General features: G+C 44.9%; 1 protein-coding gene across 1 annotated transcript; it reads left to right on the forward strand.

The window, feature by feature from the left end:
• Positions 1-3,935: 3,935 nt before the first annotated feature.
• On the forward strand, positions 3,936-23,212 carry LOC138799968 (alpha-2-macroglobulin-like). Its single transcript, XM_069981773.1, has 10 exons — positions 3,936-3,975; positions 5,916-6,021; positions 7,575-7,800; positions 8,963-9,089; positions 11,467-11,588; positions 11,756-11,807; positions 13,880-13,969; positions 15,856-16,032; positions 16,306-16,387; positions 23,032-23,212. The coding sequence occupies exons 1-10, from the start codon at positions 3,936-3,938 to the stop codon at positions 23,210-23,212; spliced, it is 1,203 nt and encodes a 400-aa protein (XP_069837874.1).
• Positions 23,213-23,468: the final 256 nt, after the last annotated feature.

The raw sequence follows: 23,468 nt of genomic DNA on the forward strand, positions 1-23,468 counted from the left end.
ATGTAACATTGTCAGCACTTTGTTACTCAATTTCCAGGTGACAAGTTCTCTATAAGCTGCATAACCTGTATAAAACTTATCTAAAATTGCTTCATTTAATTGGTGGACAGTGTCACCTAGGTGGGGCTTCACAGCAGTTGGGCCCCTTCTCCTATATGGACAGTGTCACCTAGGCAGGGCTTTATGGCATTTCGGCCCCCCGCCCCTATATGGACAGTGTCACCTAGGTGGGGCTTCATAACATTTGGGCCCCCTTCCCTATTTAGACAGTGTCACCTTTCCGGGGCTTCACAGCAGTTAGGCCCCCTCCCCTATATGGACAGTGTCACCTAGGCGGGGCTTCACAGCAGTTAGGCCCCCTCCCCTATATGGACAGTATCATCTACATGGGGCTTCACGGCAGTTGGGCCCCCTCCACTATATGGACAGTGTCACCTAGGTGGGGCTTCACAGCACATTGGGCCGCCTCCCCTATTTGGACAGTGCCACCTAGGAAGGGTTTCACAGCAGTTGGGCCCCTTCCTTTATATGGACAGTGTCATCTAGGCAGGGCTTCATGGAAGTTGGACCCCCTATCCTATATGGACAGTGTCACCTAGCTGCCATGAAGGCCTGCCTAGGTGACACTATCCACTGATGAAATGAAAAGGTTTTAAAGAAGAAAGAAGACAGAGCTGTTGGAGGGCCCATGGCCCCCAAACAGACTTATACCTTCAGTGGTGTATTATCTCCAGGCTACAGTTTTGACATGATTTGCATAAAAATCGCTGCTTTTTACCGCAATTTCGCACAAATCAGGGCAAAACTGCAGCCAGGAGACAATGCAGTAACATTAGAGAACATACTGAAGGACCTTTTCATGTGACAATGATGTCACCACAGGTCCTTTACAGGCTGCATTATGGAAGAAAAAGAATAAGGCTAGTGCCGCCATAGTTACAGTGGGTTGGGGGGGGGCAAGCTTGGTGAACAGCCCGGGGCCCATGGTAAAGTTAATCCTCCCCTGGCATCAAAGCTTGTGGAGAACTGCGCAAAGAGTACAAGGAGAGTTGCTTTTATACTGGAAACCTGTTTAGCACTCCTATCTCCAATTGGAAACTAGCCCATTTATTGTGGAAACACCAGAAGATAATGAGGGGGCCCAGTTAAAATTTTGCCAAGTAGACAAAAAAAAAAGAAAGTTCAAAAAAAGGACCAAATGTAATCATTGGTAGACTACATTTGTTCAGCTTCAGGCCATGTTCACATGGCGTAAGAAACCGGCCGTTCAGAGAAGATCATCACTGCAGTACAGGCTGGATGATCTTTGATGGATGATCTTTCTGATGAATTAAGATGCGGATGCATCCGTGTGCGCCCGCATCCCAATTTGCCGCTGCCCACAATGGAGTGTGCAGCCGGAGCCACATGCCCCATTGTGTGCACTGACATGTGTATACCCTCTGGCCGGATTCCTTCTAACTGCACTGCACATAGGTTGTGTATTAATCACATCCATTGTTGCACATTGGCAACAACGGTCGTGATTAATAAACAACTTACGTTATCTGAACATAGCCCCAGGCATTATACGCTGTAGTAGAGGTCCACATTCCTTTTTGCTGATATATTTGATGTATACCTTGGACATACAAAGTAAAAAATGATGTGAATGGAGTCTGGTAAAGTGAAGGGACGTCACATATGGGAGGTGTAGTTGAAGCCATTTCATTTATTCCTCTACTTTCTCAGAAAGAGTGTTATGAGGCTATAGCTCAATCTACATTGGTACAGTGATCCCTCAACTTACAATGGCCTCAAGATACAATATTTTCAACATACAATGTTCCTTTTTGGACCATCGCAACTTAAGACCCGACTCAATCTGCGGTGCAATGATGAAACAATTGAGAAGTAAAAGGTTGACTCACTTTTTGTTGTCTTTACGTTATATTTATTTTCTATTTAGTTCTGCCATGCGACGTTTCGAGGGTGTGTCCCTCTTACTCATGCGTGCTGAGGGACACGCCCTCGAAACATCACGCGGCAGACGGGACCCACGCCAACTCCGTGGATGCATACCTCCAGAGCCTCCTCAGCCTGAAAATGGATATGAACTAAAAAGAAAATAAATATAAAGTGAAGACAAAAAAAAGTGAGGGAAAAATCGTCATGTGGCCGGATGCGTACGAACCGCGAACGTATGCCCGTAGTACAGTTATGCTTCCCTAGCTTGTTTCGAAGCGATCTGAGGCAGGTCATTTACTTGGAAATCTTCGCCCAGCCCAATAAAAATCACAGAACCTTTTGGATCAAAAAATCAAGTTCAATTTGGCTGAAATAAGTACTCCGTACAGGACCTCATGGAAACGTCCTCAAACAATGGTCTTGTTCATTTCTCACGGTGCCGTATACGATCCGGCCGTAAGCTCATATGTACTGTGCACTGTGCGGATATATATTGTATACTTTCCAGCGAACGCATCAACCTCAAAACTATGTGCGTATATTCGCGGTTCGCACTACGGCCGGACTCATACGCAGTGTAAACATAGCCTGAATGTTATGTACTGACGACCAGTGGTGGTCTGCAATTGTAGAGCCATACTCTGCATCTTGGTTCACCTGCACAGACTTTGCTTGAAAAGTCCAGATCTGCAGCACATGTAAAAAAAAATAGCTGATCGACCAATAAAAGTGGGCATTTTTCTAGTAAAATAACAGTACAGTGTGATACTACATGTCCTGTACTGCTGTGTGTCTGGTATCTCCTCTCTACAGTACAGTGTGATACTAGATGTCCTGTACTGCTGTGTGTGTCTGGTATCTCCTCTCTACAGTACAGTGCGATACTACATGTCCTGTACTGCTGTGTGTGTCTAGTATCTCCACTTTACAGTAAAGTATGATACTATATGTCCTGTACTGCTGTGTGTCTGGTATCTCCTCTCTACAGTACAGTGTGATACTACATGTCCTGTACTGCTGTGTGTGTCTAGTATCTCCACTCTACAGTAAATTATGATACTACATGTCCTGTACTGCTGTGTGTGTCTAGCATTCCCTCCCTACAATACAGTGTGATACTACATGTCCTGTACTGCTGGGTGTCTAGTATCCCCTCCCTACAATACAGTGTGATACTACGTGCCCAGTAATGCTCTTTACCTGGGCCAGGATGAGTTGCACCTTTGGGCACCAGTAGAGGGGAGCTTCGTGTTATTTTTCTGGGACCCTGTGTGATCTATATGGGACCTGAAAATTATTTACAACTTCCATTCATTCTTTCTGACTGTTGTATTTAAAAACTTGCTGTATCCATATTAGTTAGCTGCTTATTTTCCTTTAATTTTTTATTTTTTTTCTCATTTTGGGATGACATTTCGAGGGTTCAGAACCAATTACCAGTTTTCCATAGAGTTTTGGTCTCAACATACAATGGTCGCCCCGGAACCAGTTAATATTGTATGTTAAGGGACCACTGTATTCTTAAAGGAAAACTATTTTTCATGTCATCCTTCCAGGTGTTTAATTTGTTTCCATACTCAGTGAGAGGGGGATATCCATATGAAGTACAGGAGGAACGTATCAGACCTTGCTGGAGGCCTTTCTTTCGGCAGGTCCTTGCTTCTGATTTTGTGGACAATTCTGATCCTGTGGACGTCTTCACTTTGTTTAAAGTAGGTCCTAAATACCGTCTATGAACACTTCTCCACCAATCTTGATTTATGCCGTTTTAGTTGACTTTAGCCACTGATCTGCCGTGTACTTTTTAGTTTTAGATATATGTAAAATGTGTACACTTTCTACTTTACATAAAATAGACTTTAATTAAAAAAAAAAAAATCTTCCCTCATTCTTTTCTATATCTTTATCTCCTATACCAGGAAACTGGTATAAAGATACTGACAAACGCTCGAATAAAGCAGCCAGCACCTCCACCGAAACCCTGCAATATGTTTTTGGAAAAAGGCATAATATTGCAAGCTTCTGTGGGTAAGTAGAACTGTATCTTGACCTGTCTTTGTTAATGTGCGCTTCCGTCAGACCACTCACAATTAAAGGGGTAGTGCAGCGTTCAACTTTTATTCACTAAATAACACACATTACAAAGTTATACAGCTTTGTAATGTGTGTTATTTAAGTGAATGGCCCCCTTCCCCGTGTTCCCCCCACCCCGGAAGTGTTGGTGCATTATACTTACGTGTTCGCTGTAGACCCCAGCCGCCATCTTGTGTCGACGACGTCATCTTCGGGAGGTCGGTCGAACCGCTCCAGCTGTCCCTCATGCCACCTCCCCCCCCCCCTCTGCCGCGTCATCAGCTGCTCAGTTGCAATTGGCTGAGCACAGTTATGCTCAGCCAATCGCGGCTGAGCAGCTGATGTAGCCATGGCTCTATTGATGGACTGGCCAATCAGTGACTGGGACGGGGCACCGCTGCAGTTACCGATTGGCTGATGGGGCAAACTTTTAGCCAGGTTGGGCATTTTTCCTTAAGTCGTGACAACATTGAAACTCAGGGAAAAATTAGTTCCGACTGGGATCCTGGAACTATGATGCAGAGCATCTGGGGAGGATAAGTAACACCTGTTTATTATGTTCCCCTTGCCTCTGCCTCCTGGTAAATTAAAAAATTTGTCAGACGTCTCCTTTAGTTTCAGAAACAGCATCTCTCTTGTCCTCAGTTTGGGTATTGTTTTGCAGCTCAATTAAAAAGAATGCATAGAGCTGAAATGTAATACCACACACAACCTGAAAACATGGGAGGCACTGTTTTTGCAAGAAAGTAGCTTTGTTTTTCTAGTCCTTGATGACCCCTTGTAACGCCTGGAGTCGTGGATCCTCTGTACCGTCACTAGCGATGGCATAAACCGCACCAAGGAGCGGAGTCTAAGGGGCCGCTGGTCTTTACCAGAGCCTGCCGCAAGGCGGGTTGGGCTTGCTGTGGCAGGCGACCCCCAGGTTGCTACCTCTGGCTTGCTTTGCTAGTGACGGCGGGCAAGGTGTGGCAGGAGCAGTAGGCAGGTGGTAGTGCTGGCAGTGGTCAATAGGCGTAACCGCAGGTGACAGAGGCAGTGCACAGGAACAACGGACTAAGCAGCGGGCAGGAACTAGAGACAAGGACAGCGGACAAGAACAACAGAAAGCTGGGCCAAACGCTATGAGAAGCATGTAGGAGGCTCCAACACGAGGGACAGGGCATGCTGGGATTTATAGGGAGTGATTATGTGAACACACCAATTAGGGGCGGACTGGCCCTTTAAATCCGAGACAGCCGGCGCGCGCGCCCTAGGAGGTGGGGGCGCGCACGCCGGCCGGCACAGCGAGTAACAGGAGCGGGACGAGGTGAGGCGCCCCCAGGGGCCGAACTAGCAGCAGCGCCGGGTCCCTGCACGTGGGCACCGGCGGCTGCAGGATACAGGGAGGGGATGCGGCGGCGGCCCGGGAGCACGGGCCGCCACCGCAGCTCTGACACCCCTTTCCTAATCCCCCTTGTGCCTGAATTGTTATAATAATCCCTTACCAATAATAATTGTTATAATAAACCCTTGGGTACAACCCACTAAGGTGGGACAGTCATGCCCAGGAAGCGCAGCCTGCAATCAAGGGGGTTGTGTTCACACTGATACCACTTATATCAGTGCATACATCTGCTTTTACCAAGTTTGCTTCATGCTACAAGCCCTTTAAGTAAACCCCCACCAGTGCACTCTTGCAATGAATTTATCAAAAGGCACATGGCTCTTAAAAATCCAGGCATACTTCTGAGGCTGTCCATACAAAAATCATAGTTAATTCAGTACTCTTCACACAAAGCCCTGTCCCCTCCACAGCAAGCACCATCCGCCTGGCAATCGCAGCACCTACCATCCAAAAAGTGGCAAAATTATACAACAAAAAGTACAATAATAATACATCTAATGTTTTTCCACAGCAAATGCGGAGCGAAACAAGCCAGTTGATTCTCCTCAATCTCCCAGCAGTGAAGAGGTTAGAAAATATTTCCCTGAGACCTGGCTCTGGAACCTTGTTTCCACTGGGTAATGTGTTTTACCTTCAAAAATATTTTCTTTTATTATTATTAAAAATATTTTATGGTTTTAAGAGGGTTAGATTTGGATGTTACAATATTTTTGTCTTTTTTGCAATTACAGTGGGGAAAGGCAGTAATCTGTTGATACTGACAGCCGCAAGCAATGATCGTTATCATAATTACCGTCTGTCATTATCAATATACGGCCATTCATCCCCGGCATAGGACAGCACGTTCCCGTAGTGGGAACATAGCCCTAAAGGGAACCAATCATGAGGATTTACAGTTTCGAGTTACAATAATCATTTTATGAAGAAAGCTGAAGTGTTTCCTACCATACAAATTGTTCGTTTGGCATTGCCTCTGCCTCCCCAAAAACGTAGCTTTACTATTCCCCGGGCTGTATTCACTCCCCTTGGCAATGTAGCCCCGCCCTAAATCCTCACCATTGGTTCTCTTTAATCTGTTCTAAGGTGACCATTGTAACTTGAAAGTTGTGTAACAACAAGGGGTTGTAAAAAAAATGATGGCGGACAACTAGGTGAAGTTCCCTGCACTGCACTAGAGTGACACGTAAGACAAGAAAAAAGATGATAACAAAGACAGACAAAACACAATGGCGGATAGTTGGGCAAAAATTGGTTAGAACCAGGAGAATCAAAATATAGACCAGAATGACAGAGCCACAGAACAGTCAGAAGTAACCCGAGGTCAGGTATAACAGGAGTTCAGAATACACAGGAATAGAAAGCTTGAAACAGTTACAACAAGTGTAAACCTCTAGCAGGCATCAGGCCTCGGAAATGACTGAGCTTTATGTGAAACCATGTCCCGGTCTCAGACACATTTGGAGTTAAGAAACAAGAGATTGGACAGGAGGACCAGGCTGTCAGTCATTATCCAAGGCAAGGTGTTAACCGTACACCTGCTGGAGGAAATCTTACCAGACAATGAGTAGGAAGCAGAGATGAGCGAACCTCCAGCATGCTCGAGTCCATCCGAACCCGATTGTTCGGCATTTGATTAGCGGTGGCTGCTGAAGTTGGATAAAGCTGTAAGGTTGTCTGGAAAACATGGATACAGCCAATGACTATATCCATGTTTTCTACATGGCCTTAGGGCTTTATCCAACTTCAGCAGCCACCGCTAATCAAACGCCGAACGATCGTGTTCGGATGGACTCCAGCATGCTCCAGGTTCGCTCATCTCTAGTAGGGAGTTAACCTAAATCAATAGAAATGCCAGAGCAGAATAAAACTGTGTTCACACTAATAAAATGTTACAAAAAAACAAAAACAAACAACATCTAGCGAGCACATAAATTTTGCCGCCATAATCGTAGTCGGTGACCAGAGCTCGAGAACGTGGTTTTACCAGCTACAATCCTGACAGCTAGTTTGCGTATTTAGCCTTGTGTTAGTTAGCCTTTATCCACAGCATAACTAACAGTTCATTGCAGTCTGACTGCTAGGACCACCACCAATTATGAGAGTGTCGGTCAAATGTCCCAAGTGCTTCACCATTTACTGTCTTAATTGATTCTTAATATTTTTTTTATAGTGATTTAGGTGACTTAACCATCCAAGTCACAGTTCCAGACACCATCTCACAATTCAATGCCAGAGCCTTCTGTATGGGAGACAGTGGTTTTGGCCTTTCCCCTGAGGCTTCTTTGACTGTCTTCAAACCATTCTTTGTAGACCTTGCTCTGCCCTATTCCATCGTCCAAGGAGAGACGTTCTCTCTCAAAGCGACTGTCTTCAATTATCTCTCAAAGTGTTTAATGGTGAGTTAGGCATTAAGTAAGTATTGGTAAGTTAGGCTCCCCCATTATCTGCATTATTTTGATACCTGTTGGTTACAACCCACAAAGGTGGGCCAGCTCATCCGTAATCTCCAGAAAGTACTGACAGTTGGTTCTACTAAGCGTGCAAACAAGGGGGATTGTGGGAAACTGTGTACACTGTTGCATGGCATTAACAAGGTTACAGTTCAGAGAGGAAACCAGGAAGTGATTAAATCAATGGGAAAGAAAAACAGTACAAGGATGTAAGTTACTTTACTAAAAACAGCACATTTGTCCTCCTTTACCTATATGTAAGTGGTACACATTTGATTTTATCAACTTTGCTTCATGACACCACCCCTTTAAGCTTTTTTTTTTTTTTTTGGGGGGGGGGGAATTGTTATATTCCTCCCTGTGCATTGGGAAAAAAAATCCTGCTGTGGTCCTCTTGTATCTTTCCAATGTAAACGCACACACAAAAATTCACTTGCAATATCTTTATATGAAAATTTGAATCTTACACATTTCACCCCTTGTGCAAATAAGTGCAGTAAACGAGGAAGATATGTACAGTCCACGGCTCAACCAGAGCTCTATTAGTCCATTTGGATCAAATTCTTGATGGAACGTCCGCGGTCACATGCCGTGCTGCGACGTTTCGAGAGGAATCTCTCTTTCTCAAGCATTTCCTTTTGATCATGTTTCATGCCACCTCAGGCAAACAGTTCTTTGCCCACACAAAACATCATTGGAGAGAGAACTGCAGCAGGGACTGGAAGACAGTGGAAGTGGCAGGGGATCATGGCAGATGAGTATGTAGGGAAATGTGATGTTTGTATGTTACCTACAAACACCTAAGATACACATTACAGAAAAGTTGGCTGAACCAGACAATTATTTCTTCCTATATTAATGGGGTTATCCAGTGCTACAAAAACATGGCCACTTTCTTTCAGAGACAACACGACTCTTGTCTCCAGTTCAGGTGCGGTTTGCAATTAAGCTCCATTCACTTCAATGGAAGTGAGCAGCAAAATCCCGCCCAAGCTGGAGACAAGAGTGGGACTGTCTCTGGAAGAAAGTGGCCATGTTTTTGTAGCACTGGATAACCCCTTTAAGTGACATTCTGTGGTTTCACCAGTTCATGTTCTTTGTTGCTTAGGTCCGGGTGACCCTGCCCAGTTCTACAGATTTCTCAATAAAGAATTGCCAGGACTGTGTGAAGTCTAGTTGTGTTTGTGCCAGTCGAGCAGTGACCTTAAGCTGGGATATCACTACAAATAACATAGGTAATTATCACAGGGAGCAAGGACTGGGGACATTCACATGAGGCTAGTCCCATTGACTATACTTTAAAATGCGCCATGCTTCACTCTGTTTTGGAGATACAAAATATAGAAGTCTATAAGGCTATGTTCACACTACGTAAAATAACGGACGTTATTTTCAACGGCCGTTATTTTGAGGCCAAAACAATGGCCGTAGAATTACGAACGTACGGGCTAGTCGTGAAGCTACGGCTGTTGTTTAATATTGCCTCCTAGCATGTTTTTAATCGGGCTGAAACATGTCATTTAATTGAAATACTGCGACTAGCCCAATAAACCACTCAGTAAATTTTTTACATTAAAATCAAGTTTAATTTGGCCGAAATAAATTTTACGTGTGCGGCCGCATTGAAATCCACGGCCGTAGTTGTAACATTACCAGCCGCAAATAAATGTCATGTTCATTTTTCGCGGGTCCGTACGAACTAATTCGTAGTTCATATGAATTGCTATATCGTATCATCCTCAAAACAACGGCCGTAGTTTTGCGGCAAAAATTACGGCCGTTGTTTTACGTAGTGTGAACATAGCCTAAAGGTGGATTAAACTACAGATGTCTAGCATGGCTCTATACTAATACAAATACTGCTCCTACGGATACTGACCTCTGGTGCGGGTCTCAACATCCACAGCAAATTATATCACTTAGAGTTGCAGATATATCATAGAGTGGTTGCAGATTTTTCCAATGGTTTTAGCTTAACGTCTGCAATTGTGCATTTATTTGTAAATCCTAAAAAGAACTGATTTGAACTAAAACTAGTGATGTCACTTGGGACAATCTGCCACCAATATAAGATACATCGCAACATAATTTCTGCTTTGTAAAACACAGGAGTCTGGGCCTAATTCTTGAGCTATCGGTGGGTCCTTGTGGTCAGATCTGACACATATCCTCTATTTTGTGGCTAATGGGCAAGTTAGTTTAACTTGGAATACCCCTTTAAAGGGGAACTATGAGCAGGTAAGAGGAATCTAACCTGCTGATTGCCCCCTATTGCGCACAGGGCACTGAGGAGGAAGTTATGTCCCTTACATTTAATCCTTGGTCTGGAGCACCACCTCGCCCTCATAGACACATCCTGACGAAGGATTAAACTGCTAACAGCACAGGAATGGTGCAGAGGAGGAAGGTAAGAGAGATACCTTCCCCCTTGGTGCCTCATGCTTAATAGAAGGCTATCAGCAGGTTAGCTTCGTCTATCTCAATCTAACTCATTTACAAGTCTGATGATATGACCAGGGAAATACAGTACCAAAGCCAGGTATCCAAGGCCAGGTATCAGCTAGCCTGCTGATATGCCCCTATAGTGCACGGGGTGCTGGGGATGGAGGTTTCTTACCTTCATCCTGGACGCCACTTTGTACTTAATTCATATGCTGTTGAGGTGGTTTGGTGCAATGGATTCTGGGCTACTACCCTCACCTTTCGATTGGGCCCTCCTCCCTTCCTGACTGACCACTAAGCTGTCAAGTGTAGTCTTAACTGCATAACTGCAAGCGCTGTTCATAAGTGCTTTCATTTAAAGGGACATTTACAGATGCTGGGAGTTTTGCTCGGCCACCTGGTGCTGCAAATGATGACAGCTTAGGGGGCCCAGTGTATTGCGGGAGCAGGCCACTGGGCCCCCTACTGCAGTGGGCCTCATAGCAGCCGCTATGGCTGCTACAGTGGTAGTTACACCCCTGATAACATATACTATGAACAAAGCAGTCTTTCCTATTGGGCAGGGTAAGCGATTGCGCAGGGGCCCATGACTCATATGGGGGCCCCTATAATCGCCAGGCACCACCCCCATTCCCCCCCCCTCCCGGAAAGCTGAATATGCTGCTCTGTGTCACAGAACTCCGCCCATCAGGCCCCCCGCCCCCCCAAAAAAGCTCAATGTGCTACAACTGCCTGCACCCCCCCGGAAACCTGAATGTGCTGCTTGGTGTCACCAAACTCCAAGCAACCCCCCCCCCCTGGATGCCATTTGTGAACTGGAATAAGGGAGCAACAGGGGGATCGCGTTGATTCGGCTTTTGCCTGGGAATGCGCTGCCAGCAGTCCGGTAGGGGGGGGGGGGGTGCTGGAGCGAAGAGCCTAAAATGTTTTGTCAGACAGATTCTGCAGAGATGTCGGGGGGGGGGGCAAAACCTTTTATTGTAAGTGATTGTATTGGCTAGGGGTGGCCCGGGGAAATGAGTAGGTTGGCTTTGGATGCGGCTAGGAGGGCAGGAGGGGTCACAAGGTTGGGGGGGGGGGGGTTTAGCGGGGGGGGGGCAGTTTACAGCTGTGCCCAGGAGCCAATAATGCTGTTAAGACTGCCCTGACCATGAATTATATGTGACCTAGGATCATTGAACATCACGGTGAGGGCTGAAGCAGTGACCAGCAGTGACTTATGTGATGGGGAAACCCCATATGTGCCTGATGATGGAAATACAGACATACTGCAAAGACAACTTCTAGTCAAAGTAAGTTCCAGAGATCTGTAGTAACTGTATAAACACGTCTCCAAATGTATCATGTTACAATGGGATCAACTTATATAAAAAGAAAATTAAGAATTTCTTGTATTGTTCTTTTAGATGACTATGCTTGGTATATTAGCAGTCTCTTCTTTGTTTTTGTTTTTTTCTAGCCTGGAGGCATCAGGAAAGAGATTACTGAAAACATGTACTTATGTCTGAACGGTAACATACATTTATTTTGGAGTTGGGGAGTGGATGGGTTGTTGGGAGGACTTAAAGCGACTCTGTACCCACAATCTGCCCCCCCCTAACCACTTGTACCTTTGGATAGCTGCTTTTAATCCAAGATCTGTCCTGCGGTCTGTTCGGCAGATGATGCAGTTATTGTCCTAAAAACAATTTTTAAACTGGCAGTCCTGTGCCAAACGGCCGCGGCCTAGATTGTGTATGCATTAGGCTGGCACACCCTCTCTGTCCCTCCTCCCCGCCCTCATCATCATTAGGAATGCTCCAGGCAGATTGCCTCTTATTCATCAGCTGTGTCAGCACACTACATGGGCTGGATCGTTAAGCAGCTGTGCAATGTTCCGGCAGGAGTAAATGTTTCAGTGGCATTCCTAAGGAGGGGGAGGGACAGAGGGGTGGTGCACAGTTAGGGCACAGATACTCCTGTTTGGCATGGACTGCAAGTTTAAACGTTGTTTTTTAGGACAATAACTGCATCACCTGCTGAACGGACCCTAGGACAGATCTTGGATTAAAAGCAGCTATCCGAAGGTACAAGTGGTTTGGGGGGGGGGGGGGGGGGGGTCAGATTGTGGGTACAGAGTCGCTTTAACCCTTTATTTACCAAAAACAATCTCCCATAACATTCAAACCCAATGCCTAATAGTGCGTCACTCCACCTTGTATTTTGGCAAATTGTGGCCTAGACTCCTGAAGACCTTTGAAGGTGTCCTGTGAAATCCACACCGAAATGTCAGCAGCAGAACCTGTAAGGGCCCTGTTACATGAGACCATTATCGAGCGAAAAATCATTCATGTGGCATCTTTTAAGCTAAACCGAAAATCAATGTTGATCGTTTGCTAATCATTCGCTGTAATTGTTCGCGAATCGTTCACTAATCGTCCAGTGTAATTCCACATTGTTCATTCATTTGCTGGATCAGATGGAGTAAGGGTCCATTTACACAGAAAGATTATCTGACAGATTGTCTGCCAAAGATTTGCTCTCGTTTGCCATCATTAATCGTTAAAAATCATCTAATCCTAAGTCCTGTAAGATGCGGCCTAGATGGATGGGACTTGTTTCTCCAGCATCCACTGGATTGAGATCTGAGGAATCTGGAGGCCGAGTTACCATTTTCATCTCTTTGTCATGTTCCCCATTCCTGAACAATGTCTGCAGTGTGGCCCGCAGGACAATATGCTGCTGACCTCTGCCATTAGGGGGTTCAGCTGCCAGGAAGCGGGGGCTTGGCTTGTACAATGGTTACATAAAAAAGGTGGTACGTGTCATAGTAACATCCACATGATGCCAGGACACAAGGTCTCCAGAAGGACATCACTCTGCCCTCACCATCTTATCCTCTTCCCATAATAAATCCTGGAGCCACCACCTCCCTTGGTAAATGACACACGCACCCAGCCGTCCATATCATGTAAAACAAAATGTGACTCATCAGACAGACGACCTGCTTCCATTACTTCATGCTCCACCTGCCCATTGTAGACACTTCCCAAGGTGGACAGAGGTATATGTAGACATACTGACAAGCCATACACATCAAGCTGTAATGCCCTATGTGTTATGACACCTTTCTATCAAAGATTTGAACTTTTTCAGCAATTTGCTCTACTGCAGCACCTTGTGCATCAATAATGCTTAGGTGCCGTGTTACTGCCCCACGTCACCGGCTGTCCGTCTTCCTTGCTGCACTTCTGTTAAGTGCTAACCACAACATACCAGGAGCACCCAACAAGACTGGTCATCCTGGAAAACCTCTAACTAACTCATCTAGACATTACTATTCGTCCCTTTTCATAATCACTCAGATCCATTTGTCCTTTTTTTCTGCTTTTAACTTCATCTTAAAGAAATGACCGCTCGCTGCCCCCCACTCCCCCACCCCCAACAGATGCCACTAGACACTCCATATTATTCACTTCTCCTGTCTGTGGTTTGAATGTTATGGCTGATCGGTGTATGAACATGAATACACCTGTATAGAGGCTTTTCTTGGAAATCTTTGCTGCATATGACCCACAAGGAATAACTCTTGCTCTGTTTTTAGATTCTTTTAACACCATAAAGAAAGGATTCTCACTCACACTTCCAAATACATGGGTGAAGAAATCAGAGAGCGCCTATGTCTCTGTGTTGGGTAAGAGAAAATGATCACAACTGAGATCTTGCAGATAACTAAATATTAAATGAACACATACTGTACATTGACGTTAGGTCTATACAAAAAGTTCACTAGCTTTACTATCTCTATTCATGTGGACTCTCATCTTGTCCTATAAATAGATGGTCTAGCACTAAGGGTGTTATTACATGGATGAAGACCCAATAATAACTGTTTACTGGGCCTATTACACAGCCCTATTATCGTTTAACAAGGGCTGCAGGGACATCGTTACCGATGTCCTTGCAGCCCTTGCTTAACTTTATACATTACCTGTCCAGGCTGCAGGGCTCCTCTTGCGGTGTACTCCCTGGGTCCCGCACGCTCCAGCCTCAGAGCGGCCTGTCTCAACGGCGGTCCTGGCCAGTGATTGGCTGAAAGGCCTGTCAGCTCAGACAGGCTGCTTTAAAGCTGGAGCACGAGGGACCCGGGGAGAAGACCACAAGAGGAGCCCTGCAGCCTGGATAGGTAATGTAAATCATCAGCCACCGGCCACGCACCACTATTACATGTAACGATGCGCGGTCGGCGCCCAACAATTATAGGCTCAAGCCTATATCACTGATCAGCCGATGATCGTTGTCAACGAATTTTTGTCCGTTTTCCCTGTCGGTTTGGTATTTCGACATATTTACTGAAGGTGTGCAACATAATTTTTGCAAAAGCCCAACATACCCATAATTTTTGTCCGAAACCCATTAAGTGGGCATGCTGTGGGTGGTTCCTTTAAAACCCGCCACAACCGACAGATTTACTAAGTAAACCTTCATTTTTTAAATGGGTTTTCTATTATAAAAAACAGCCACTTCTAGTGTGGCGGGATGGCCGGGTTTTAGTTAAGTCCTGTTAAAAACCTTCCAGATTTACTAAGTGTATGAGCTACATTAATGAATTTGACGTGAAAACTAGACACAACCAACAGCATAATAGCTTAAAATTGACAGATTGTTGGTCAATCAGCCCTAATGTCTGTAAAAGGCCAACATGTTTCTAGCGTTAACATCTCTTCCTCATGGTCACTAGTAAGAATTGCTGAAGCTAGAAACACGTTGGAGCTAGTGTTCACAAGGATTTGGTGCTGGACCATCTACAGTATCGAGAAGGAAGCAGGATGCATGTTACCAAGCTTCATGTCTGCTGGATAAGATGGCCACCAGGGGGGTGAGACAGTTAACACTTAAAGTGAATGTACCAGCATATTTATCTCTACATTTTTACATGAATAGACCGCAGCCCGGTTTATTTCCGGGCACCGACCCTGCCTAAACCACTGGAGTTTGCCCCAGCCGCCCTCAGTGTGACGAAACCCCCTCCTCTCTGTGACGCGTCTCATTTAATGGAGGGCCCACCTCCAGTGCTTCAGGTCAGGAATAGACCAGAGCCATGCACAGAAACCAGGGCACGGTTCAAAAAAAGGACCTCGTCACCGGCATCTTCTCACCGACGCCAGTCTATTGATGTAAAAGTCTAAGAGCGATGTACCTGATGGTACATTTGCTTTAACTGTATGGACTACATCAGGTCAAGTTCAGTGATTGCATTTATCCTATAACGGCCTTATTGATCTTAGCCCTGATCCGCTGAACTGTTGGAGATGTGGTATTTTCCGACACTTGACTTTAGTCATAGACAACAAAATGCAAGACAACAGAGCGTGTTAAGTATAGAGAGTAAACCGATAGTGGGTGAGAGCAACAATATGACCTCATACAACCTAACGTTAAAGAGGAGCAAAGCTAGTTCTGCTTGTGATTAGATTAGAGTATAATATATCTCAGGATTACAGCTGTAGGATGATATGTAAAATACATGGTAAAATCTATAGTGTAGTAAAGTGTCTATATGTGAACATTTTGTCTCAGGCGACATTATAGGGGCAGCGCTAAAAAACCTTGAAAATCTCATTCAAATGCCAAGTGGCTGCGGAGAGCAAAACATGCTGAACTTGGCGCCCATTATATATGTGCTGGGCTATCTGAATGCCACAGGACAGCTGGGCGCTACTCAGAAAGACAGAGGCATAGGCTACATGGGAAGTGGTGAGTGATAACCTTTTTCCACATATGGGGTCAATGGTGTTGGGACTGATCTCTGTGAGATCTGCCATGTACATACACTATATACTTCTTCTACTAAGGATATGATGTTACATTTTGTATAAATACAGAAAGATCCCCAATTACATATGACGGATGGGAAGTCTTTTATTTGTGTGTCATACTATTTGTTACCTCTTGTAAAGTCCCTTCTAGTATTCGTCTGAAAAGCTTCTGACCTTTACCAACTACTAATATAATGTTCCCTGTCCCCAGGATATCAACGAGAGCTCAACTACAGACGTGATGATTCATCATTCAGCGCATTTGGAAATGGTGATAAAGAAGGAAGTACTTGGTGAATATTTCCGATCAGCCCCCCCCCCCCCTAATTCTCTCTGAATTACATTGGTATTCCCATGTCAATAGGATAGGGGATAACAAGCTGATCTGGGGCTATTGCATCCATGTTTTTCGAATTAATGGGAGTCCCAGTGGTCAGAGCCCCAGCAATCAGCTTGTTTTCACTGTGCTTGGCTACTCGTTTCCATAGTACATAGTACATTACAGAGGACTCAGGGAGGGACAAGGGGTTACTGTTGCAATGGGTGCTAAAAAAAAAAAAAACTGTAAGGAAATAAACAGCAGCATCACAGCAAGGAAACAGTTACACTAAGTGCTGAGCCACTCAGGGGCGTAGCTAGGATTCATGGGGCCCCATAGCAAAAAATTGTATGCCCCCCCTCCCCTACACACTAATATATAGATAGATAGATAGATAGATAGATAGACTCGGTGATGTGGCCCAGAAAAATTCTCTTGTGGCCAGAGGCAGAATCCTATGGTTATATACATAGGTGCAGGAGCAGGCTACCTTTTGCTTAACCCTTTATTTACTGCAGTGTGTAAGTGACCCAGTGTTCTCTTACAAAAAAGGGTTAATACAGAAGACAATTAGCTCTCTCCTTCACTACTCCTGCACTGATAACCCCTGACCTCTGCAGGAACTCAGAGAACAGAGGTTATCAGAGTAGTCAGGCAGAGAGCTAATTGTCTTCTGTATTAACCGTTTTTTTGTTTTGCAGCATGTTAGAGAACACTGGGTCACTTACACACTGCAGTAAATAAGGGGTTAAGCAAAAGGGCACAGGAGGCTCTTATCTTGCCTGGGCCCTCTCCCTTCACAGGCCCCATAGCAACCGCCTTCCCTGCCTCTATGGTAGCTACGCCACTGGAGCCTCTTAAGTTACTGTTACACTGCAGAATTGCTACCTGAAACTGCTTGTACACACGTAATCTTCTTTTTGAGTACTTAGTTGCCATTGCATATACTTAATATTACAAGTCTGCACAGGAACACAAAGGGGGGCATTTATTAAGTCCGGCGTTTTTTACGCCGGACTTAAAAATGCCCCCGCAGCTCCGGTGCTACGGAGATTTATGTAGAGGCGGACTGCCTCTACATAAATCCCGTGCGCGCCGGTGCGCACCGCCGAAAACCTACGCCAGCTGAGGACTGGAGTAGGTTTTCGGCGTATATTTGGGCGGAACAGATGGTAAATTGCGCGGACTCTGAGTCTGCGCCCTCCGTTCCGCCCACTACACGCCCCCTTTCCGCCCCCCTGGCGTACTTGGCGGAAAGTGCCGATTTGCAAATATTTTATTCGCAAATCGCCCATTTGCGTATAAAAAAATACGCAAATTGGCACTTTCCGCCAAAAATCATCCGTTCGCAGGATGATACATGTGGCCCAAAGAGTGTAGCAGCCCTCTGCTGGAGGCTCTGGTGATGGTCCAGGGGGTACAGGCAGTAGCCGCTTGGCAGCATGGTGTTGTGTAACTGCTATTGACCAAGCTGTGGTCAGGGCCGGTTTTAGACTAGATGTGGCCCTGGGCAAAGTTAAAGGTGGGGCCCCAAATGCTGAAATATTTTAGCAACAATTTAAGGTCCCCATACATTTTACTCTTTTGTTGGTGGTACCTGTTGCTCCTGGTGGGTTCGGCCATCAGTGTAAGGTGTATGGGGCTCTCTGGACAGTCCTCTGACAGATGATATCAGTGGACATAGGGGATCGAGCTTGATGGAAAATCAATGCCCAACCTCTTTGTTCTAAGAGAGATAAGCCGCCATCAGATCTGTATGGCTATGGCTTTACCCTCTCATAGAAAACACAGGAAAACTAAGATGTGCCAAATTTCTATGTATGGGGAGGACGGGACCAGATGGGAGAGATAATTGTCAGCTGAAGGAATGTTCAGCCAGCAGTTATTGGAAGCATACGGCCACTTTTAAGGCCGTATTACATGGCCTGATATTCTGCAGAAGTGAGCGCCAATCTGGTAGAATGGAGCTCGCTTAGAGAGCCTACTACAGCAAAAGCTATGGAGATTTATCAAACTGGTGTAAAGAAGAATTGGCTCAGTTTCCCCTAGCAACCAATCAGATTCCACCTACTTAGAATCTGAGTAATGAAAGGTGGAATCTGATTGGTTGCTAGGGGCAACTGAGCCAGTTTCACTTTACACTATGTTTGATAAATCTCCCCCTATGTGTATATATACAGTATATCATTAGTGATGTGTGTGCAATCCTTGCTGTATATAGTAAACAATAAAGATATATACAATACAATATACAATATGTGATATATACTACCTGATCATGTTCCCCGGTGTCCTCAGGCCATGTCTGTGATATATACTACCTGATCATGTTCCCCGGTGTCCTCAGGCCTTGTCTGTGATATATACTACCTGATTATGTTCCCCGGTGTCCTCAGGCCTTGTCTGTGATATATACTACCTGATCATGTTACCCAGTGTCCTCACAGAGCGATAGCGTCCTGATTCGGACAATTTTCGCTCCATGTATTAGGGCCCTTACTCAGTTCAGAAGTTTACATGCCGCTACATGTCAGGACTACCGCTACATGCCGGGACCGCAGCTACATGTCGGGACCGCAGCTACATGTTGGGACCGCCCCTACATGTCGGGACCGCCCCTACATGTCGGGACTGCCCCTACATGTCGGGACTGCCCCTACATGTCAGGACCGCCGCTACATTCTGGGACTGCCCCTACATGTCAGGACCGCCGCTACATTCTGGGACTGCCCCTACATGTCAGGACTGCCGCTAAATGCCAGGAATGCCCCTACATGCCAGGACTGCCGCTAAATGTCAGGACTGCCCGCTAGTGGTGTAAATACAAGAACTATTTATATGAATTGCTTTAAAAAAATAAATTTAAAAAAATCACTATAATCAGGACCAAATATTACCTCCATACCGTTATTGAAGAAAACACACTATATATAGGCCAATATTACCACCATAAAAGTGACCTCCCCATAATGACTCTATATACACTATATACAGACCAATATTACCGCCATAGAGTGACCACCACATAATGACTCTATATACACTATATACAGACCAATATTACCGCTATAGACTGACCACTGTATAATAAATGACTGTATATACACTGTATACAGACCAATATTATGTGGCTGTCACCCTATGGCTGTACTATTGGTGTATATAGTGTATATATAGAGTCATTATGTGGCAGTCAATCTATGGCAGTAATGACTCTACGCTATATACAGACCAATATTATTGCCATAGGCTGACCCCTGTATAATGACTTTATATACACTCTATATACAGACCAATATTACCGCCATAGAGTGACCACTGCATAATGACGCTATATACAGACCAATATTACTGCCATAGACTGACCCCTGTATAATGACTCTATATACACTGTATGCAGACCAATATTATGTGGCGATCACTCTATGGCTGTACTATATATACTGTACTGTGGCTGTACTGTATATAGTGTCATTATGTGGTAGTCAATCTATGGCAATAATGTCTCTATATATACGCTATATACAGACCAATATTAATGCCAAAGAGTGACCACTGCATAATGACACTATATACAGACCAATATTACCGCCATAGAGTGACCACTGCATAATGACTCTATATACAGACCAAAATTACTGCCATAGACTGACCCCTGTATAATGACTCTATATACACACTATATACAGACCAATATTATGTGGCGATCACTCTATGGTTGTACTATTGGTATGTATATAGTGTGTATATAGAGTCATTATGTGGTGGTCACTGTATGGCGGTAATATTGGTCTGTATATAGTTTCATTATGTGGTAGTCAATCTATGGCAGTAATGAGTGTATATATATATACGCTATATACAGACCAATATTAATGCCAAAGAGTGACCACTGCATAATGACACTATATACAGACCAATATTACCAGCATACAGTGACCACCACCTAAAGACTGAATACCACCTTATTTTTTTCTCAATAAAATACACCGTATTGCCTTAGTGATGTCATCATACACTATACATAGGAGCTGCAGCAACTACATAGGACTGATGAGGCCGGAGAATGGCTGCAGCTCCTATATACAGTCTATTCACCTCAACACTTGGAGTCAGCAGTGCTTATACACACACACCATTATATATATATATATATATATATATATATACACACACACTCACACACCCATGAAAACACATTATACAGATACAAACCATCCAGTCCACACACTATACACAGGACATGTAACACACACTGCATTCATGCATTATACACTTACATTCATACACATTACACACTACATGTACAGAATACTTACTCCCTCTAGCATGCTGGGTGTAGTGGTGAATCCCCCTCATGTACCTTGCAGCAGCAGCAGGCTGTCATCCTCACCTGGCAGCCCTCTCCTCCATCGTCCCGACAGCTCCACACCAGAGGAGGAAGTCACGTGCAGTGAGAGGAGCTGGAGGGAGGGGGAGGGGAAGGGGGAGCAGACACGGAGCCCAGCGTCCTGCAGCCTCTGCGTGACCCCTGATAGCAGCAGCCAGGGATCACTGCCAGACGCTGGAGGACGCTGTCTGTGCTCTCCTCTCCACTGGAACTGCGGTAGGGGGCCCCTGGGGGATGGGGGCCCTGGGCATTTGCCCTGCTTGCCCCCCCCTAACGCCGGCCCTGGCTGTGGTAACTACTCCATACCCCTGACATCACAAAAAACTGCAATCACTGCACCCCTGATACGAACTGCTTACAATTTATGTACACAATTCAGTCATATTTACATTTTCTGACCTACAGCCTGAATGTACGCACCCGCATTGATTAGTCGCAGATTGTGTATACCTAAAGGCTGCCAATTTACCTGTAGCTTCATGTGATTATTAAAAGTTATGTTTTATTTCCTCCCACTTTTTTGTTCTATTTGGAACACGGAGAGGTAATTCTTTACTTCAGCTCAAGTGCGTTGTACATTGGCACGGTTGAGAACCTAAATGGATGGAAATGCTTACACTAGAACACCATGGACACACTACAGTAGGAACAGCAATACTTGCACATAGGACAGCTGCCCTGAGCTTTAAATGTTAGGAATCACTTTGTCAAATGGAGGAAAGTTGTTTAAAACCAGTTGTACCAGTTATATGGGCATATTGAAATTATTGAAGTCAGTATGTGTATATATATATACACTCACCGGCCACTTTATTAGGTACACCATGCTAGTAACGGGTTGGACCCCCTTTTGCCTTCAAAACTGCCTCAATTCTTGGTGGCATAGATACAACAAGGTGCTGGAAGCTTCCTCAGAGATTTTGGTCCATATTGACATGATGGCATCACACAGTTGCCGCAGATTTGTCGGCTGCACATCCATGATGCGAATCTCCCGTTCCACCACATCCCAAAGATGCTCTATTGGATTGGGATCTGGTGACTGTGGAGGCCATTTGAGTACAGTGAACTCATTGTCATGTTCAAGAAACCAGTCTGAGATGATTCTAGCTTTATGACATGGCGCATTATCCTGCTGAAAGTAGCCATCAGATGTTGGGTCCATTGTGGTCATAAAGGGATGGACATGGTCAGCAACAATACTCAGGTAGACTGTGGTGTTGCAAAGATGCTCAATTGGTACCAAGGGGCCCAAAGAGTGCCAAGAAAATATTCCCCACACCATGACACCACCACCAGCCTGAACCGTTGATACAAGGCCGGATGGATCCATGCTTTCATGTTGTTGACGCCAAATTCTGACCCTACCATCCGAATGTCGCAGCAGAAATCGAGACTCATCAGACCAGGCAACGTTTTTCCAATCTTCTACTGTCCAATTTCGATGAGCTTGTGCAAATTGTAGCCTCAGTTTCCTGTTCTTAGCTGAAAGGAGTGGCACCCGGTGTGGTCTTCTGCTGCTGTAGCCCATCTGCCTCAAAGTTGGAGGTACTGTGCGTTCAGAGATGCTCTTCTGCCTACCTTGGTTGTAACGGTTGGCTATTTGAGTCACTGTTGCCTTTCTATCAGCTCGAACCAGTCTGCCCATTCTCCTCTGACCTCTGGCATCAACAAGGCATTTCCGCCCACAGAATTGCCGCTCACTGGATGTTTTTTCTTTTTCGGACCATTCTCTGTAAACCCTAGAGATGGTTGTGTGTGAAAATCCCAGTAGATCAGCAGTTTCTAAAATACTCAGACCAGCCCTTCTGGCACCAACAACCGTGCCACGTTCAAAGGCACTCAAATCACCTTTCTTCCCCATACTGATGCTCGGTTTGAACTGCAGGAGATTGTCTTGACCATGTCTACATGCCTAAATGCACTGAGTTGCCGCCATGTGATTGGCTGATTAGAAATTAAGTGGTAACGTGCAGTTGGACAGGTGTACCTAATAAAGTGGCCGGTGAGTATATATATATATATATATATATATATATATATATATACTGTGTATATATATATATATATACTGTATATATATATATATATATATACACTGCACCCACCTCTGACTAGAATGATTTATTGCAGTTATGTCCTGAAAACTTACACTTTATTTTGGCGTTCGTGTTCTCTATAATGATTTACATCTTACTTGTCACTAATCGTAATCTTCATGTCACTAGGCTCACTGCATTCGTGATAAAGTGTTTCTACCAGGCTAAAGCCTATATATTAATTGATGATAATGTCCTGAATCTGGCAGTGAAATGGCTATATGACGAGCAGGGAGCTGACGGTTGCTTCAACAGTAAAGGGAAACTGTATCACACAGCCATGAAGGTAAAATCTGAACATTTCATCTAAAATTTTCAGATCCACCTCCGTTAGATACAAAACATGATTGAAATAATTCACAACAGAAAAAAAGAGTATTCTGTCGGCACTACTCCAACTCAGGTGTTAGTCGTATGATGCTAGGAACACGAGCTGACTACAGATGAGCGATCCGCTCATCTAAACAAAGCAAAGTGTTTCATTTGATCCACGCTCCGCTCATCAAAGCCACCGGGCTTTCAGCACTGCTCAACCCCAGGTGGCGGGGAAAAGCTGTATCCAATCC

This window comes from Dendropsophus ebraccatus, chromosome 8 (genome assembly GCF_027789765.1).
Source record: "Dendropsophus ebraccatus isolate aDenEbr1 chromosome 8, aDenEbr1.pat, whole genome shotgun sequence".
NCBI classification, from domain to species: Eukaryota; Metazoa; Chordata; class Amphibia; order Anura; family Hylidae; genus Dendropsophus; species Dendropsophus ebraccatus.

Bases quoted from the DNA above. Each gene is read 5' to 3' on its own strand.
- LOC138799968 (XM_069981773.1), top strand. From the start codon at position 3,936: ATGTTTTTGGAAAAAGGCATAATATTGCAAGCTTCTGTGG. The intron at 6,022-7,574 runs GTAATGTGTTTT...TTTTTTTTATAG, and splicing joins TGGAACCTTGTTTCCACTGG to TGATTTAGGTGACTTAACCA. The intron at 7,801-8,962 runs GTGAGTTAGGCA...TTTGTTGCTTAG, and splicing joins ATCTCTCAAAGTGTTTAATG to GTCCGGGTGACCCTGCCCAG.